The 15,642-nt window shown below is 41.1% G+C and overlaps 1 protein-coding gene across 1 annotated transcript in view; it reads right to left on the bottom strand.

The window, feature by feature from the left end:
• Window positions 1-15,642, bottom strand: part of CUX1 (cut-like homeobox 1) — a 210,345-nt gene that overhangs the window by 186,307 nt on the left and 8,396 nt on the right. The window contains exon 4 of the mRNA XM_009885195.1: window positions 10,459-10,569. Within this exon, the coding sequence (XP_009883497.1) occupies window positions 10,459-10,569 (111 nt within the window). The remainder of the gene's footprint in view (window positions 1-10,458; window positions 10,570-15,642) is intronic.

Here is a 15,642-nt window from a genome sequence, read left to right as displayed (position 1 = left end):
CCCCAAAGCGCACGGCAAGAGTGTAAGAGTTCAGCTCTTGGGTGCTCAAATTTCTTCTGACACACAGGGCTGAGAAGTCTTAACACATTCGGGCGTTTTTAAAAAAGCACTCCCAGCGCTATCCCGCACGAAGTGAAAGCTTCAGTTTAAAATGAGGTTTTAAAACTCCAGAATGTTTACAAGTCCCTCTCCTCACAGACCAGCTCATTTATCAGCGCTCAGGCTACACGCAAGAACTTCCTTCGCCCATTCAAAGGTCCCCGATGCCCCCCCACGCTCAAACTGGGGAACCTGACACACACTCCATAACGCTTCAAAGCGCCGTTATTTACCAGTAGGAAACAAAACATACAGAAAACCACAGCAGAAGTTTTTACAAGCTGCGATGACGCTGTATCTACATCAGCCAATTCAACAAACCGGGTTGCTTCTGTTCATGAACCAAAGCAGGTGACAGTTTTCATTGCGTCCCGTATTTCAGAGCATCACAAGATATAAAAAACCATTTCCAGGCAGAAGGGCATGTGCTTATGCTGGTCCTCAACCGCTTTAATCTTTAAGAGCAATAAGCAATGAACTGAACCCCCCAAGCATACAGGTCTGTATCATTTGCAGCCGAAACCGGCACGTGTGTTATGGAAACCATCTAAGATGAGCACAGCACACGCTTAAAGCTCCTCTCTGACTCAGTGGAGCAGTCAGCCCCGGCTTCACCGCTGAGCACCGCTCTGGTGCTGCACCTTCCGATAAAAACTTCCTTTTTAATAACTCAGTTAAAAAAATAATAATACAGAAATATAGCCATAAATAAGCATTAGTGCTTCAAAACCTGTGAAACCGCAATTTTATGGTTTTAAACAGAGACAAGGTGGAATCATGAATGGTAGCAATGTATTTCAGATGAAAGCTTTCAAGCAGATGAGAAATAGTTACAGGAGTTGGAACCTGAGTAACTACAGTTGCATTAAATTATGCCATCTGCAAGTCCATTAAAAATTGTTAATGGTTTTGTATGGCTTTTACATTTATTGGGTGGGTTTATTCCTATGTGAGTCATACATATTTATTACCAGGGTCCAGATAATGGTTATTAATAAAACTTCTTTTATTTGCATACTGTCTTGATGCTGGCCTAAATATTTACAACTTGACTATAAAATAAAAGAATGCTCAAAACCTATAAATAGTACCAGGGATGCAGCACAACTCCACTTCTTGTACTTTATTACTTTTTTTGGTGCTTTGTTTTTTCAAAAATGGAAAAAACCAACCTGGTAAACCTATTTCTTTTTTCAAGTCTAGAAAGCACTAATTCTTTCAAAGATTTAAAGCACAATTTGTGTCGGGGAAGTAAGAGGAGCTCCAAAGCTAAGGCAGGCTAGTTTTTACAATTAAGAAAATACATGTATTTCTACACATAATTATGAACAGTAACAAAAGCTCAGTATTAAAATAGGTCCACTGAATCCCTGGAATTGTGCCTGCCAACTAAAACACCTACTATGAATTTAGTAATGGGTTATGCAAACATAAATTACAAGGCCAGACATTTTAAAAGGAAAAAAAGTTGATTTATTGTCACACTGGAGACACGGCAGGATAGAAGCACAATTTCATTTTTCCATATATTCATCAACACTGTAGATGTGTTAATGCAAAAAGAATTCTAAAATAAAAATGACTCTCAACTGCTCTAATTCTCATATGTCATTTAATTTACTTAAAAATGGTTACCAGCAAGCTCTCTTTTTTTGTTTTGTTTTTCTTTTAAGCAAGCAAAACATACTAAAAATTTCAAAATTTCAGGAAGAAAATAGGTTTTAAGAGCATTTTTCAAAAATTTCTTCCCTAAACATCTACCTCAAGACTTCATCCAAAATAAAAGAGCAGTCCTACAGAAAGTTGGGGCATTTGGTTGGTTGGTTTTTTTAATAGAAAATCTCACAACTCTAATCTGTAACCCAGTCACTTTGTGAGCATTTTCACTCCACATGTTAATCGTTTCTGCTCGTTTCAAGCAGATCCAACTTTTCACTTATCCACTGTCAGAGCAATGAAAAGAATCTCTCGTAACTGGCAACTATTATTAAAAGAGTTATTCATGACAACATAATAATTTTAATGAGAACAACATGTTCCTTTAATTACACCTGAATGACTTTGAGGTGGTCCAGCAGATGAACTGAAGCAGCTTTACAGCATATTTGTTCACAAAGTGAAAAGGAAAGGTACTAATTGAAGACGCTTAATTATTTCTTCTTTTGGTTAACGCACATAGGAAGGAAGAGCAGGAATCCTGCTTGCCTGTTGGTTTTTATAAGTTGCATCTTGAAAATAAGTCAAAGTGTTGTTCAAATGGCTAAAAAGCAAATTTAGGAACTGAACTTGGGACTTGCCTTGAGAGGACTCAGTCTCGTCTTTGTGTGATCTAGATATCAAGTCCCAGTTTTATACTTACCTTTAGGCAGACTGTAACGCAGAACGTAAGAACGGCTGTTAGTCGTCGGTACCACAGTGAGAAAATCTCAGCTATTGCAGCTACGTAACTGGAAATATTTTCCCTTAAAACCCAGCTACCCATGCATCCAGTAAATCACATTATTAGTCTTAATACACACTTATTTAAACTACAACCGTTCTTCGGGAGGAAGGGTGACAAATGCCCTGTAAGACCAGGGTTTTTTTCCTTCAAGTTCTGATCTTGAAAGCGTTCTCCCTTTTTCGAGCCCCGACCCCGGTGGCTCTGGCCGGTCTCCAAATGGGTCACCCCGGGAAAGTTCAAGCAAAGGCAAGTACAACTGGAAAAAAACAAACTATTTGCTTTGCATTGTTTCACTCTCAGCGACAGGAGAAATTCACAGGAGCATGCAACCTTTAACAAGAGAGATTAATCTGTAAATATTTGCTTACAAGTGTGTCCCTTTGTAAACCCCGGTAATACCAAAAATATCCCCTATTCTCCTTTTCTGCGACGGCAATACAGCACCCTTGCCACGACTGAAATCTAATCCCTGCAACCGATGTTGCTAGAAGAAACACGCATTCTTCAACTGTCAAGCATGTTTAACCAGAAAAATGCTTAAATAGAATAAATCTAAATTACTAGGAGCGTGTGACTTCAGAGTAATTAATTTCTTCAACTACTGTAACATGTTCGCTTGAATCACATGTCTCCCTCTTGAATATTTTTGGAACTCTTAAATAAAGTAATCACCCATACATTTTCAGCTGTATAAAAAGACTTTTGAGGTAAATGTGTTGTGGAAAATTGATTTAAGGATATTTTTAAAGAAAATTGAGACAGAGACAGTAACGCAAAGTGCCCTAGATCACGTTGTTTCAGAAAAAAAGGCTTCAAATTAAACTTCTCTGCCCAGTAACACATAACGCATCATTTCTTCTGCAGGTCAAGGGAATTATTTTCCTACATTTCACACCTTTACAAATGCCGTCGTACAGCACCAGAGTTACCCGTGAAATCCTACATACCAATAATCCTCAAATGTGGCCTCATTTTGTAGAGGGACCTTCTCAAGTCCTGTTATCTCCTAATGAATTAATGGTACGGGTTCCGCTGCCGCAGCCCAGCCGCAGCCTCTGCTGCCATCTCTTCCCTGCCCAGAAAAGCAGAATCACTCACTCACGGAAAACAAACCAGAACCGAAGTTCTACCGAACCGAGGACACCAGATCCACCAGCAAACCCAGCCAGCGCTTAGCGGAGGAGGGGGGAATAGTCACAACTACATCGCACCACGGGAAAATTAGACAATTTAGGTCAGATAACGGTTTACGTGTTAAAAAAGGTTTGTTGTGGTTCGGATTTGCTGTTCCTCAACGCACTGAGCTCTAGCGAGAACCGCCGTGAGCGTAATGTGTGCACAGCAAATAGCAGGGGAGATGCCAGCTGCCAGAGATGCTGGCTTAGCTTTTCGTGGGTGATAAAGTCAAATTTAAGGAAAAAAAAAAATTAATAATGTTTAGTAAATTATAGTGGTGAGAATGGTCAACGTGCAGAAAAATGGAGGTCAGTTTTATGATAATTCCAGAAAAATACAGCTGTGAATTATAATTCTTTTATTGTTCCCTTAGTTCCAGCAGAGCGAAAAGGCAGCAAGAGATCATAATACAGAAAAGCATGTCAGAAACACTGGTGTTTTTCCCATTAACAATTAGAAAATGCTAAAGTCAAATACATATTAAATAATGACAATAAAATTATTGAGAACTCATGAATCAGGGACCTCCCGGATAAGGTTTGATCCAATTTAACCTAAATGACTCCACAAGACTAGTTTTTAGATTACATTTTAAGACATGGAGGTATATTATATTATTTTTCTGCAAAAAGTCACATAATAATAATATACTACTCCATTTAGCTTTTGAAATAACAAGCCCATGTAGCACAGATTCCCATAAACATCATTTACCGTGCAAAGACAACCTCTTTAGAAAATGGTAATATTCAATAAAAACAGTGCAAGGGAGGTCACGGCACCTAAGGATCATTATCCTAAAGAAGAGGTATTCATCTTCATTTCAAATCTGCAAGTCATACTTCTTTGTTGTTATAATTTTGGTTTTTTATGGAAGGAAATAGTGATGTTTTAACTCACTAAGGAGAATATCCTATGTATTTAGCATTTGGCTAAGGTTATAAATATATGAAGACTCTTAGAGATACAAAACAATTTTATAATAGTATTAAATGCAAATATCAGCGTTCATTTGAGTTATACAAACTAATAAAAAAATATTATTTTTTAACAAACTGCTTAACTGCAAATTCATTTCTTCTTAACAAAAATATCTTAAAATCTCCTTTTCAAAGTCATGGGGAGAGAGAAGGAAGGGAGAACTTAAGAAGCATTTCTCTTCCTCATCTTTTTCCTGAAATAATTTTTAAGTAAGAAATGAGGAAATACATAGAAAGGTGGTGTTTTGTTATTCCCTACCACACACTGAGACATTTACTATTTACAAATTGTATTAACTGCATCTAGTTGTACTATGCTAACTAAAGTTTACACAAATGTCATGTATGTTCTTGCATAGTCAGGACCCAAAATTAACAATATTCCCGTATGTTCCTGGCGAAGGAGAAGGAACAGGCACACACCTTGTACTGTCAGGCACACTGGGAAAGTGAATTAAAAAAAAATATTAAAAAAAAAAAAAAGGGAATAGAAAACCCAGCTCTAGATGGCAGCAAATCAATATTCACCCCTATGTACACAGACACTGAGAGCGTGAACTTTTCTCAAACAGACTGTAGATTTTCAGTAGTTTTTCTAGGTATGTTATTATTTTCACTTTGTTACACAGGCTAGACCAAAGTTGACTGTGCAAAGTTGTTAGGAACCAACGACAACTCACTACCAACAATTAGGAAAATAATCCTCTCATTTCAAGAACTAATTCAACCAGCAGAATTAATATTCATTTTTTTTAAAGCTTGATTTGATTATCTTTTGCTGTAGAGACTGGATAATTCAATAGAATTATCCAGAAACACTGGAGACTAACAATTTAAGAATTTTAAATTTAAAAAAATCGAGCCCTTGCATAATAATGGCGTTCATTTCCTTTAGTTAGTTATGACTGGCAATCATAGTGTCTTTTGGTTTGGTGGTTTTTGTTTTTGTTTTTTTTTTTTTCTTAAAAAAACCTCATAGATCTTAAAAACGTGCATTACCCTAATACGTAATGTCATGAATAAAACTTTTATTACAAAAACTTCTACAGACTCATCTTTCCTTCACTGTGGCAGCAGTGGCACTGCAGACGCATACCGGAGCAGGAGAGGGGCGATGGCCATGGTTCAGGTCACAGGGGCAGCAAGGAAAGCCAGGTTTTACGTGGGCAGGTAACGGCACTCATTAGAGATCAACCAAGGCAGCACAGAACTGGTCAGGTGAAACGATGCCCACAGCGTACGTACACGGAAAGTGGCTGTACCAGCTTCTATTAACACACACCGGGGCTCGCTGGACCGCATGGTCCTCGGTGGCAACATCGCCGTCACACCACAGAACTTGTATTTATCTGCAGAAGTGCCTGGGGTCAGCAGGCAGCCACATCCTTTCAGTCAGAGTTAAGATATGCCTTTCATACGCTCATTTATTTTCCTTTCTGGCACCTTCCAATATTCCATTTTCCAGGGCATTTTAAAGCTATTTACCAGAGAACACACTTACGATGTCTATGTCTATGTTTGAAGGTTCTCCCACGTCCTTCCATAACCCTGCCGATCCAGTCTTTAATCTGCTTTACAAAACACAGATGTCAATTTGAGCATTTAATGGTAATCTGGAGTTTCTAAATCTCCCCAATGGAGCACATTTGCAATGCAGAAACAGCCAAGGGCAACAACAGGGAGGAATCCTCACTTCAACTTACCACCAGGAAACAACCCAAACAGTGACCAAAGCACGCGCTCCCAGGGTAAGCTCCAGTACCCAAATATATGTTCTGTGCAGGCGCGTCACATCTGCCTGATTTTTTAGAACTCCTGCCCCCACATTAGAAAACTAATATCTGATTGTCTTCCCTGCGAGCAGCCAGGGCAGGGCTCCCCCGGTGGTCTCTCGACCCGTGCTCAGTTTAACGCCCCATGTTTCAGGTGAGCCTGGTGATAACTCGCTAGTTTACATGGCTAAATCATCGAGGAAAGCAAAGGAGAGTTATAGGTTAAACAGGCTTAAGTATTATTGTCTTCCCTCTCCGTGAGTATTTAACAGTTACGTATGACTTATTTACAAAGTCTAGGATAACTCGGGTATTTGCTTTGCGACATTTTTCACTACTGTTGTTGACTAGCTTAAAAGTATCCACCGCTGGAAGTATTAGGTACACTTTTCAATGTTAAAAATAGAAACAGGCAGAAGTAGTTACTCAACTAGGAATCCGAGTAGCAACAAAGGCAAACTTATCAATATTAGGAAGTATCTTCACTTTGTGCCAAAAATTAACCTATGCAACTAAAATTATTTAGAGACTAAAAAAAAAAAAAATTCTCAAAAGATGTCATTCAAAGATTTGCTTATTCACCCCAGAACTGGAATACGAGTACATGATGAATTAGACCAAGAATTTCACAGAGGTTAAAATAGCCAAAAAGCATGACAGTTAGTCACAATAGTTCAGGAATTATCACCATAAGAAAATAATCATCTGATGCAGGGTGGCAATTCACATGATATATATTTTGAGATGTCTTCCAAGTAACAGTCATGTAAAATTGATGTTTCAAGTAATCTCCTGACCAGTCTCAGCCTTCTGCTCTACCTGCTCGGGATGAACCAAATCGAGACTGAAAATACCCCAAAACGTCTACGAGCAGCAGGTCTGATGTGACCTCTTAAAAGGCGTGAAGAGGTAAAAAAGTATTTTTGCAATAAGAGGAATTAAGAAGCCTTTGCAAAAGTTTCTGCATGTAACAGCCACCACCAAATTTTCTGTTCTCATAAGGTTCCCAAACATGAGACACTTCTTCCCAGAGTCGTCTCCCAGTATGCCAAGTCAGAAATAGTATTTTAACATTTCTAAATACCAAAAGCCCCAGAGTCATTCCTATAAACATGAAAATATTTTCTTTCTTTCGCAGCAATTTGATAATTTGCAAGGAAGGCAGAATTGACCCAAATAGATCTGTCACATTTTTTAAAGTAAAAAGAACCAGAAGTATAAATATCCTCAACTTCATCAGTAATTTTTTCAAATCCTGTTCTGCCCCACAGGAGATTGCTTGCAGCAGACATTATGGAAAGTCCAGAGGACAGCAATGGATAGGAAAGTCAAGGCAATCGACACTTGCCTCCTGATTTATGGCGAGACTGGCTACAGCAGCGGAAAAGAGATGCTGGAACAGGCTAAACCACTACTGCGCTGACAGGGATGCATGCAGAATGAAAAAGAAAATGGAAAGTAGGATTCTGAAACAAATTGTTACATTTAACAATTCCATCTTTGTGGTTTGGGGTGGATTTTTTTTTATACCAAGAAAGTTGTTCCTTCATCGTGGAAATTTAAATTAAGCTGTACACTGGGTTATTTATTTATCTGAAGAAGGGTTCTGCACACCAGCTAGTTTTCCACTACAGAACTCTTTTTTGTTATTAAAAGAGCACTTTTGATGGTTTAGTAACATAAACGTATCAGTTTGGAAATGCCAGAGGCTCACTGTGCCTTTCCGGTCCACCTCAAGGATGTTTTCATCATATTGGGTGGGTTTTCAGACAAAGTTGCAGTTTTGGAAAAAATCAGGTCGAGTAATTAATATCCTGCCCGCTAATTTTCAACGGTCTTCCAAAGTGTAAAGCGGAATACCAGTGAAGTTTTCCAGCAAAGACGGCCGGACGCTGCCTTGCTCCGGTTTTGCCTCTTCCACAGCCATGTCTGAGGGGAGAGAGGGAAAGGGGCGAGGGAGGTCCTATCAGACCTTCTCTATCTGAGCTACTTCCCCCACGGCTCTGGGAGCAGGAACTGCGTATTGCGTCTCTTACAGCTGGTTATTATTACAGTTCAGATGCTTTCCTCTAATTTTTTGATCCCATTTTCATTTCTTAATTCTGTCAGAGAAAGAAGAGGAGTTAGATTGTGCTGCTGTTCAGAAACAAAGCTGCAGAAAGAACATCACAGCAGAGAATACAGGGAAGGAAAGAATATTTAAAGATCCATGCAACCTTATAAAGGAATGTGGTTTCACAGGAGTCCCAGGACACAAGATCAGGATGTAGAATCTAGCACAGACCGAAATTTCCCCAAACACTGGGGATGTTCAGAGCCACTGTTCTGAACCTAGTTCCCGGATGAATGAAATGCCTCAATTCTCCTCCAAAATATTATATAGAAGGCTACTGAATTATATCTTATAAAAGTATATTTAAAACCTTACCATAAAATGATTTAACAGCAGGGGCCATTCACTTCCCTATCTTGCTCACTGGAAAGAACTAATTGCACATCGTTTTCCCACTGTATCTCTTGAAGTAACTATACAGAGTATATAATTTTCCTCTGCACATCAACTCCCACCGAGTTACCAAGGCCCTCTCACAATGCACTTAAAAATGCAGTGTTTACTTCCAGCAAACAATTTAAAAATGTGGCCCCAGAAATCTATTTATTTTCTGGATTTTGTACAATTTCCTATACCCTCTACGTTCTTCCACTTCTCTCCTTCCTCCTTTCATCCCCATGGTTTGCTCTCTTCTGCAAAGGGGATCAACTCATCCCTCACCCTCTCGGAGCTACTGCATTCACTCCTCATTCTCTTGCTCCTTCTTAAAAAGTTCTGTTCTTTCAAAGCTGCAGTCCTCAAATTTTCCTCCTTTTCACACAAACAGAACCGATTTCTGCCCCGCAAAGCCTCCTCAGGGCACCAGTTAAACACGCCTCCTTCCCGGTAAGTTACTCCTGCTCCGACATCCCCTCTCTGACCTCCGGGTCAGACTCCTCCAGCATCTCTCCCTCTGTACCAAGAGGAAGCAAAGCAGCATCTGCTACTTGAGAAGCAGCAATAAAGGTTAGAAAAAGCTGTCTGCTGCTTCTCTCCTGGGAAGATACTCGGAAGGACCCAATACTTGCGTATCGGCTATCTGGAATGGGCTTGGAAACCCTAGAACATTCCCAGATGAACAGATTGCTGGCAATCATCGGGGGGGGAACCCACCACAAACCAACCAACCAAACAACAAAACAGCCCTACATATTGCTATGCATTCACTACAGTTAATAAAATCAGTTTATTCCAACTCTAACCATTCTATATGTATTTTCTAGACAATTATGCATACATGTGCAGAGACACACGCACTGCACGTGCTAACACGAGCACGGAAGAGTTCAAATACTCCCAGCTTCCCACACGCAATATTCACCTTTCTGAGGTTTGCCTAGCATCGGTCCTGACACCTTTTACACACCACCTGCTGCGTGCGATGCACATCCTCCGAGCGGAGTTTGCTAAAGAGCTCAGCACTGACCTTGTTGCATTTCCAGCGAAATCAACAGCAAAACTTAATTTGATTTTTGACGGAAAAATGAGCATCTTTGAAGTTATGCCCTTGATATAGATTTATTTAGGCAGCAAAATGTCACTTTCTACATCCAAGTGATAAGAGAGTTTGGATTAGTGAAGAATTTTTTTTTTTTTTTTTTCCTTTTCAATTCTCCAGGTTTTACATTATGACAAAATTTAGAGCAAGCCTGTTTGAAGGCCGGTGTCCATACTTCCTCTAAAAACATCAATTCGTATTTCATTATTTACGGAATGCAAAAGCTGCCTGATGAGAAAGCCATCAAAGATAAGCGGTCTTATTTAAGATGGTGGAGTTGCTAATACATACAAGAAAATCACGGAAACAAACTATTAAGAAAAAAACCCACTGAAGGAGGCCTAATACCATACACGACTGCAAGACACTCGGCAGACTGGAACAGCTTTTCTCCTTACCTCTGGAGTGTTCTTCTTGAACTCGCGACTTTGCTCAATAAGTTTTTTCCTAGACTGCTCACTTTCATCTTGCCGGTTAGCCAATATTGTTGCTGTGGCATCGAGCTCTCTCTGTGAAGAAAAGCAAAACAACAACAAAAAAGGAACTATCGTTAGAGCTCCGTTTCTTACGGAAAGGAAAACAAAAGCTCATATATACATCACGCCATTCGGAGTATCGAGATGGTTGGACTACAGAGTGGTACAGAACAAAGCATCAAGCTTCCAGAAACCGGACCTTTCTGAACAGTGGCACCCAATGATAGGACGAGGGGTAATGGGCATAAACTTGAACATAGGAAGTTCCATCTTAACATGAGAAGGAACTTCTTTACTTTGAGGGTAGTGGAGCACTGGAACAGGCTGCCCAGAGAGGTGGTGGAGTCTCCCACTCTGGAGACATTCAAAACCCGCCTGGACGCTGTCCTGTGTAACGTGCTGTAGGTGACCCTGCTCTGGCAGGGGGGGTTGGACTAGATGATCTTCAGAGGTCCCTTCCAACCCTAACAATTCTGTGAATTCTGTGAATTCTGTGAATAACATCAAATGAAGTTCTACAACCTTTTTGATTCCATCTTGCAACCAAAGTATCACCGTTTTTCTCAAAAGCATTCACGGCTTTACCACAACATGACACAGGACAGCAGCAGTGGCACGCAATACACACCTCCTAATCATTTCCCAAATCCAGTGAAGATTACAGATCTTGGACATGTTCAAGCCAGGTTTATTTTCACCTGCCTGCTTTTTAAAGAAACTGCATTTTCCCTTTTTGAGTTACTCCATGAAAAAAAATTAACTCAAATACTGGTTAACTTTATACTTCAGCCTAGACTGGTTATGCTTCAGTCACTCTTCATTTCATGTGACTTACTGTACATAATTCTACGCTGCCACTGCAATGCTCTTTTTCCATTTAAGTCTTTCCTTATTGGAATACAAAGTTATCTTTTCCTACTGTTGGAATCTAGCCCTCTAAAATTATTACCAGGTATCTCCGTTTCCTCCCCAAAACATATCTTTTTTCAATCATCTGATGAATGCCAGATTATCTTCCAGCAGCTCCTGCCAGGCTGAAGTCCAGGCTCTGCCTGCAGACCGTTGCCCAGCTTCGTCCAACTGCATTATCCCCATCCCACTTTCTTTACTCAGTGCTGTGCTTCCAAATGTCACCATAATAGATTGAATGGGTCACTTATCAGCGCATAAACCAACAATACTCAGTCTCCCCTGTCAGTTTATTCCTCTTCTGCAGTAGTTCCACGTAACATGAAAAAAAAAAAAAGAAAAAAAAAGGCTAAATCCTCCACTCAGTTGTACATCACTGCCCAACTCACTTGGAGCTATAACCAAGAATTTGTAAGAGGGATTTGGCACTGTTTTCCCCCCTTATTAATTCAAAAGGAGAAAAAACTGGCTATGAGAGAGAATCACAGAATGGTTTAGGTTGGAAGGGACCTTGAAGATCATCTCATTCCATCCCCTGCCCTGGGCAGGGACACCTCCCACCAGCCCAGGTTGCCCCAAGCCCCGTCCAACCTGGCCTTGAACACCTCCAGGGATGGGGCAGCCACAGCTTCTCGGGGCAACCTGCCCCAGGGGCTCACCACCCTCACAGTCAACAATTTCTTCCTAATATCCATTCTAAATCTCCCCTCTTCCAGTTTGAAGCCATTCTCCCTCATCCCATCACTCCACGCCCTTGTAAAAAGTCCCTCCCCAGCTCTCCTGTAGCCCCTTCAGGGACTGGAACGTGCTCTGAGGTCTCCCCAGAGCCTTCTCTTCTCCAGGCTGAACAACCCCAACTCTCTCAGCCTCTCCTCCCAGCAGAGGTGCTCCAGCCCTCGGATCATCTTTGTGGCCCTCCTCCGGCCCCGCTCCAACAGGTCCATGTCTTTCCTACGTTGGGGGCTCCAGAGCTGGATGCGGTACTCCAGGTGGGGTCTCACCAGAGCTGAGTAGAAGTTTCATGACAAGTGAGAACAACATGCTAGAGTAAGACACAAAGCAGATCTCCTCTGCAGCTGTCTTTATCACATCACTCTGCCAACATGCCTCCCACCTGCATGCAAAAACCCCCATATTCTCCACCAGAAAACCCGCCACGCCACCAGCATGTGCTCAGAACTCAACAACCTGTAGTGGACCAGACCAAGAAAACAAGCCTGGGCCTCCTGTCGGGTCTAACTCCAGATCTCCAGTCATTGGGCCAGCCACCGACCAGGTCAGCTCTTGATACCACCACACGCAAAAAACACAGTCAAAGAAAAGCAGACTTGGTTACCACTAGATGGTGAGCATAAAAACCTTACCCTGCATTGGGTCATCAAGACTTCCTAGCGGAACTGGGCAGCCAGTGTGGGGAAACAAAATGGGAAAACACAAGATTTGCCTCTGCCTGTTTCTGCAGAGGTGGTAGAAATAGCAAGAGACAGTGGGGGACACCTGCTCAGAGCCCTGTGCCGCGAGTTTAAAAAAAGAATGTACATGACTAGCATATAAAGAGGGAAAAGGTAATTTAGCTCCTCAATTCTTTTCTAAATAGTCAGTGAAAAAGCCTAATTCCAAATTCTTAATTACATTTTTGTATGGGTAAATCCTGCAACATGAACGACTGGATGGATGATCGTGTGCTTTACCTGACTCCACAGCTTGAACTCCAGAGGGGGAAAAAAAAACAAAACCAAAAAGCTTCTGCATTTTCCAACCCAAAAGGATCAATACTTTCCCCCCCCTTTAGGTTTATTACCACAAAACCAAGAGACTTCTTTTTCCCCCTAATATATATATGGACCAGAGTTACCTTAATCCTTGGAAATAAGCTAAACATGACAAACAGATTTGAAGGTAGGCAGCACGCTGGAGCCAGTGACCTAAATATTGTCACTGTAGGGCTTAAAAAACCCTCTATTTCTGACTTTGAGGAAAAAAACAGGGCAATATGTCCACCAGATCTTGGTTTGGAATTCTGTAACATATGTGAAATCTATTGCAGAAAAGTGGGAAATACTTAACAGTTGGATAAACCACATTTGAAATTCATCCCAGCTAAGTTTATGCAAGAAAAAAGAGCAACAGAAACCAATGTGGTTAAGCAGTACTATAAAGAGCAATATAACGGCTAAGCAGAAGGCTTTTAAAAAATATAAACAATCTGGTACGGCCAGCAACTTGGAAAACTATATTTAAAAAGGAAGCACACATTTAAAGCAAAGCAAAGCAAACACAAATCGTGAAAGTAAGAGCGAATTTCAGTAGACCAAAGAATCCAGTGCTTTGCTTTACAATATAGGGTGCTCACAAGCAACTTCACAAATGGAAAAGTAGACTTTTAAAGACCTGCACTTCCAAGTTTAGAGACAAGAAAGAAAAAGAAGAACTGGTTAAAAAATAAATCATATTTCATATTCTGTGCCATTATGAAGAGAAGAGTCAGGCAGCAAATGAAGAATAACCTTCTCGCCCTCACTGCTTGACTGATACCGCTGCCACGATGCGCTCGCTACGGGCACCTTCCCATTACTTTCAGAATTCCTTCTGGGACAGGTCTGGTAATTTCTCACCCTAGAACATTTCCGTATGTTACATCTCAGGTACAGACATAGCCAAGGAGGAATGCCAGCATGCAGCTGCACTGAACCATTTGACACTGTGGGCTGAAGCCCACAAGCTCAAGATCTTCCTGAGCGTTTACAAACAACAGAGTAAGATGCAATTCCAGGTGAAGAACAGTAGATATCTAGCCCCGTATACAAGATCTGATATGAAACTAGATACTAAGTCTTCAAGGTATGTCATAGTTAATACACCCCAAATCAAAACTATTTGAAAAATCGCTGATTTTTTCTTCCTTACTTGATCTTAACCACATGCAGTACAGGTTTCATTTATTTAAACATACCAGTTGATACAGGATTACAACCAACAAGCGTTAACAGCAGATTTTTCATACTTTTGTGACTTAATCTCATAAGATACCCCAATTTTGTAAAAATTCAGTGTGGCCAATGCATTATTTCTGCAAGCAAGGACGTATTAAGGGGTAAGTAGTATTAACTTTGAGATGTCAAACCTGACCACTGCATAACGTGGGGCGGTATACACTCTTCCCAAGCATCGCAACCACCCTCTAAGGAGGTATCGAGTAAAAGGAGATGTAATACAGTACAGACAGAAACATACTGGAGTGTCCTTTACAGCATCACAAGAATTGGAGACCGTGTCTCAGTATCATTCTCCACACCTTTGAAATCTAAAAGGTTCCAATGAAAAGCAAACAGAAACCAGGGCTCAAAGGTGACCTGGCTACAGAAAGGATTCAAAGCCTGGAAGCTTCAGTTCCACTGATTCAACACTGGCTAATAAACTTTCTAGCCAAAAATAGCCACCGTTCAATTGCCCCTGCAAAAAGCAAGTCGCTTCTTGGAGCGCACTTTGAGAGAGAACAAGCAAGACCATTATCCTCCCCCTTGCCCCAAAGTCCCATCGATTTAGGGCAGACATAGTTCATGCTGCTTAAACCATAGATGACTAAAGAACTCTCTCCAGGGTTTCTGCTTTGACCCATTTCAACAAATTTATTGGGGGTGGGAGGGAGGCAGTGGAAGAGAGGAGACAAGAAAGTCTTATGCTCTTCGGTGCAGCAGTCATTAAAAGCAATCCTCAGAAAACAAACATTAAAAGGTTTCTTTGCCGCAGTATTAAAAAAGACATATCTAAAACTAGGAGGATCAATCTGCTATCCACTGTAGCGACCACCAACTTGAAGTGAATTTCTCTTCCTTTAATGCAAGTATTTCCAGCCACTTTTAGACTCCCCAGGAGCCATCCCCGTTCACTCTGCCCCTGCCACCACTGTGCCACCAACTGTGACGGCGCGTGGCTGCGCGGGGAGCCACACCAGGAAGGCAAACCTGCTAAAAATATATCCCACCCTTTCCCTCCCAACCTCTGCTGCACTGGATCAGGTCCCTGACCAGGCCCCCTCTGCGGCTACAAGGTGTTGCACCATCACAAAAAGGAGGTGGGAAGACACAGCTAGAGGGACCAACCTGCAATTAGGTTGACCCCAAGTAATTAACAAAACTCCAGCCTCATGGCAGGCAGGTTTCAAGGTTGTTTTCTTTTAGGACTGATGTGTCTCTC

Source organism: Charadrius vociferus, unplaced genomic scaffold (assembly GCF_000708025.1).
Source record: "Charadrius vociferus isolate BGI_N301 unplaced genomic scaffold, ASM70802v2 scaffold54, whole genome shotgun sequence".
NCBI classification, from domain to species: Eukaryota; Metazoa; Chordata; class Aves; order Charadriiformes; family Charadriidae; genus Charadrius; species Charadrius vociferus.
Note: the sequence above shows the minus strand (reverse complement) of the source record. Positions and strands in the feature narration are given on the sequence as shown.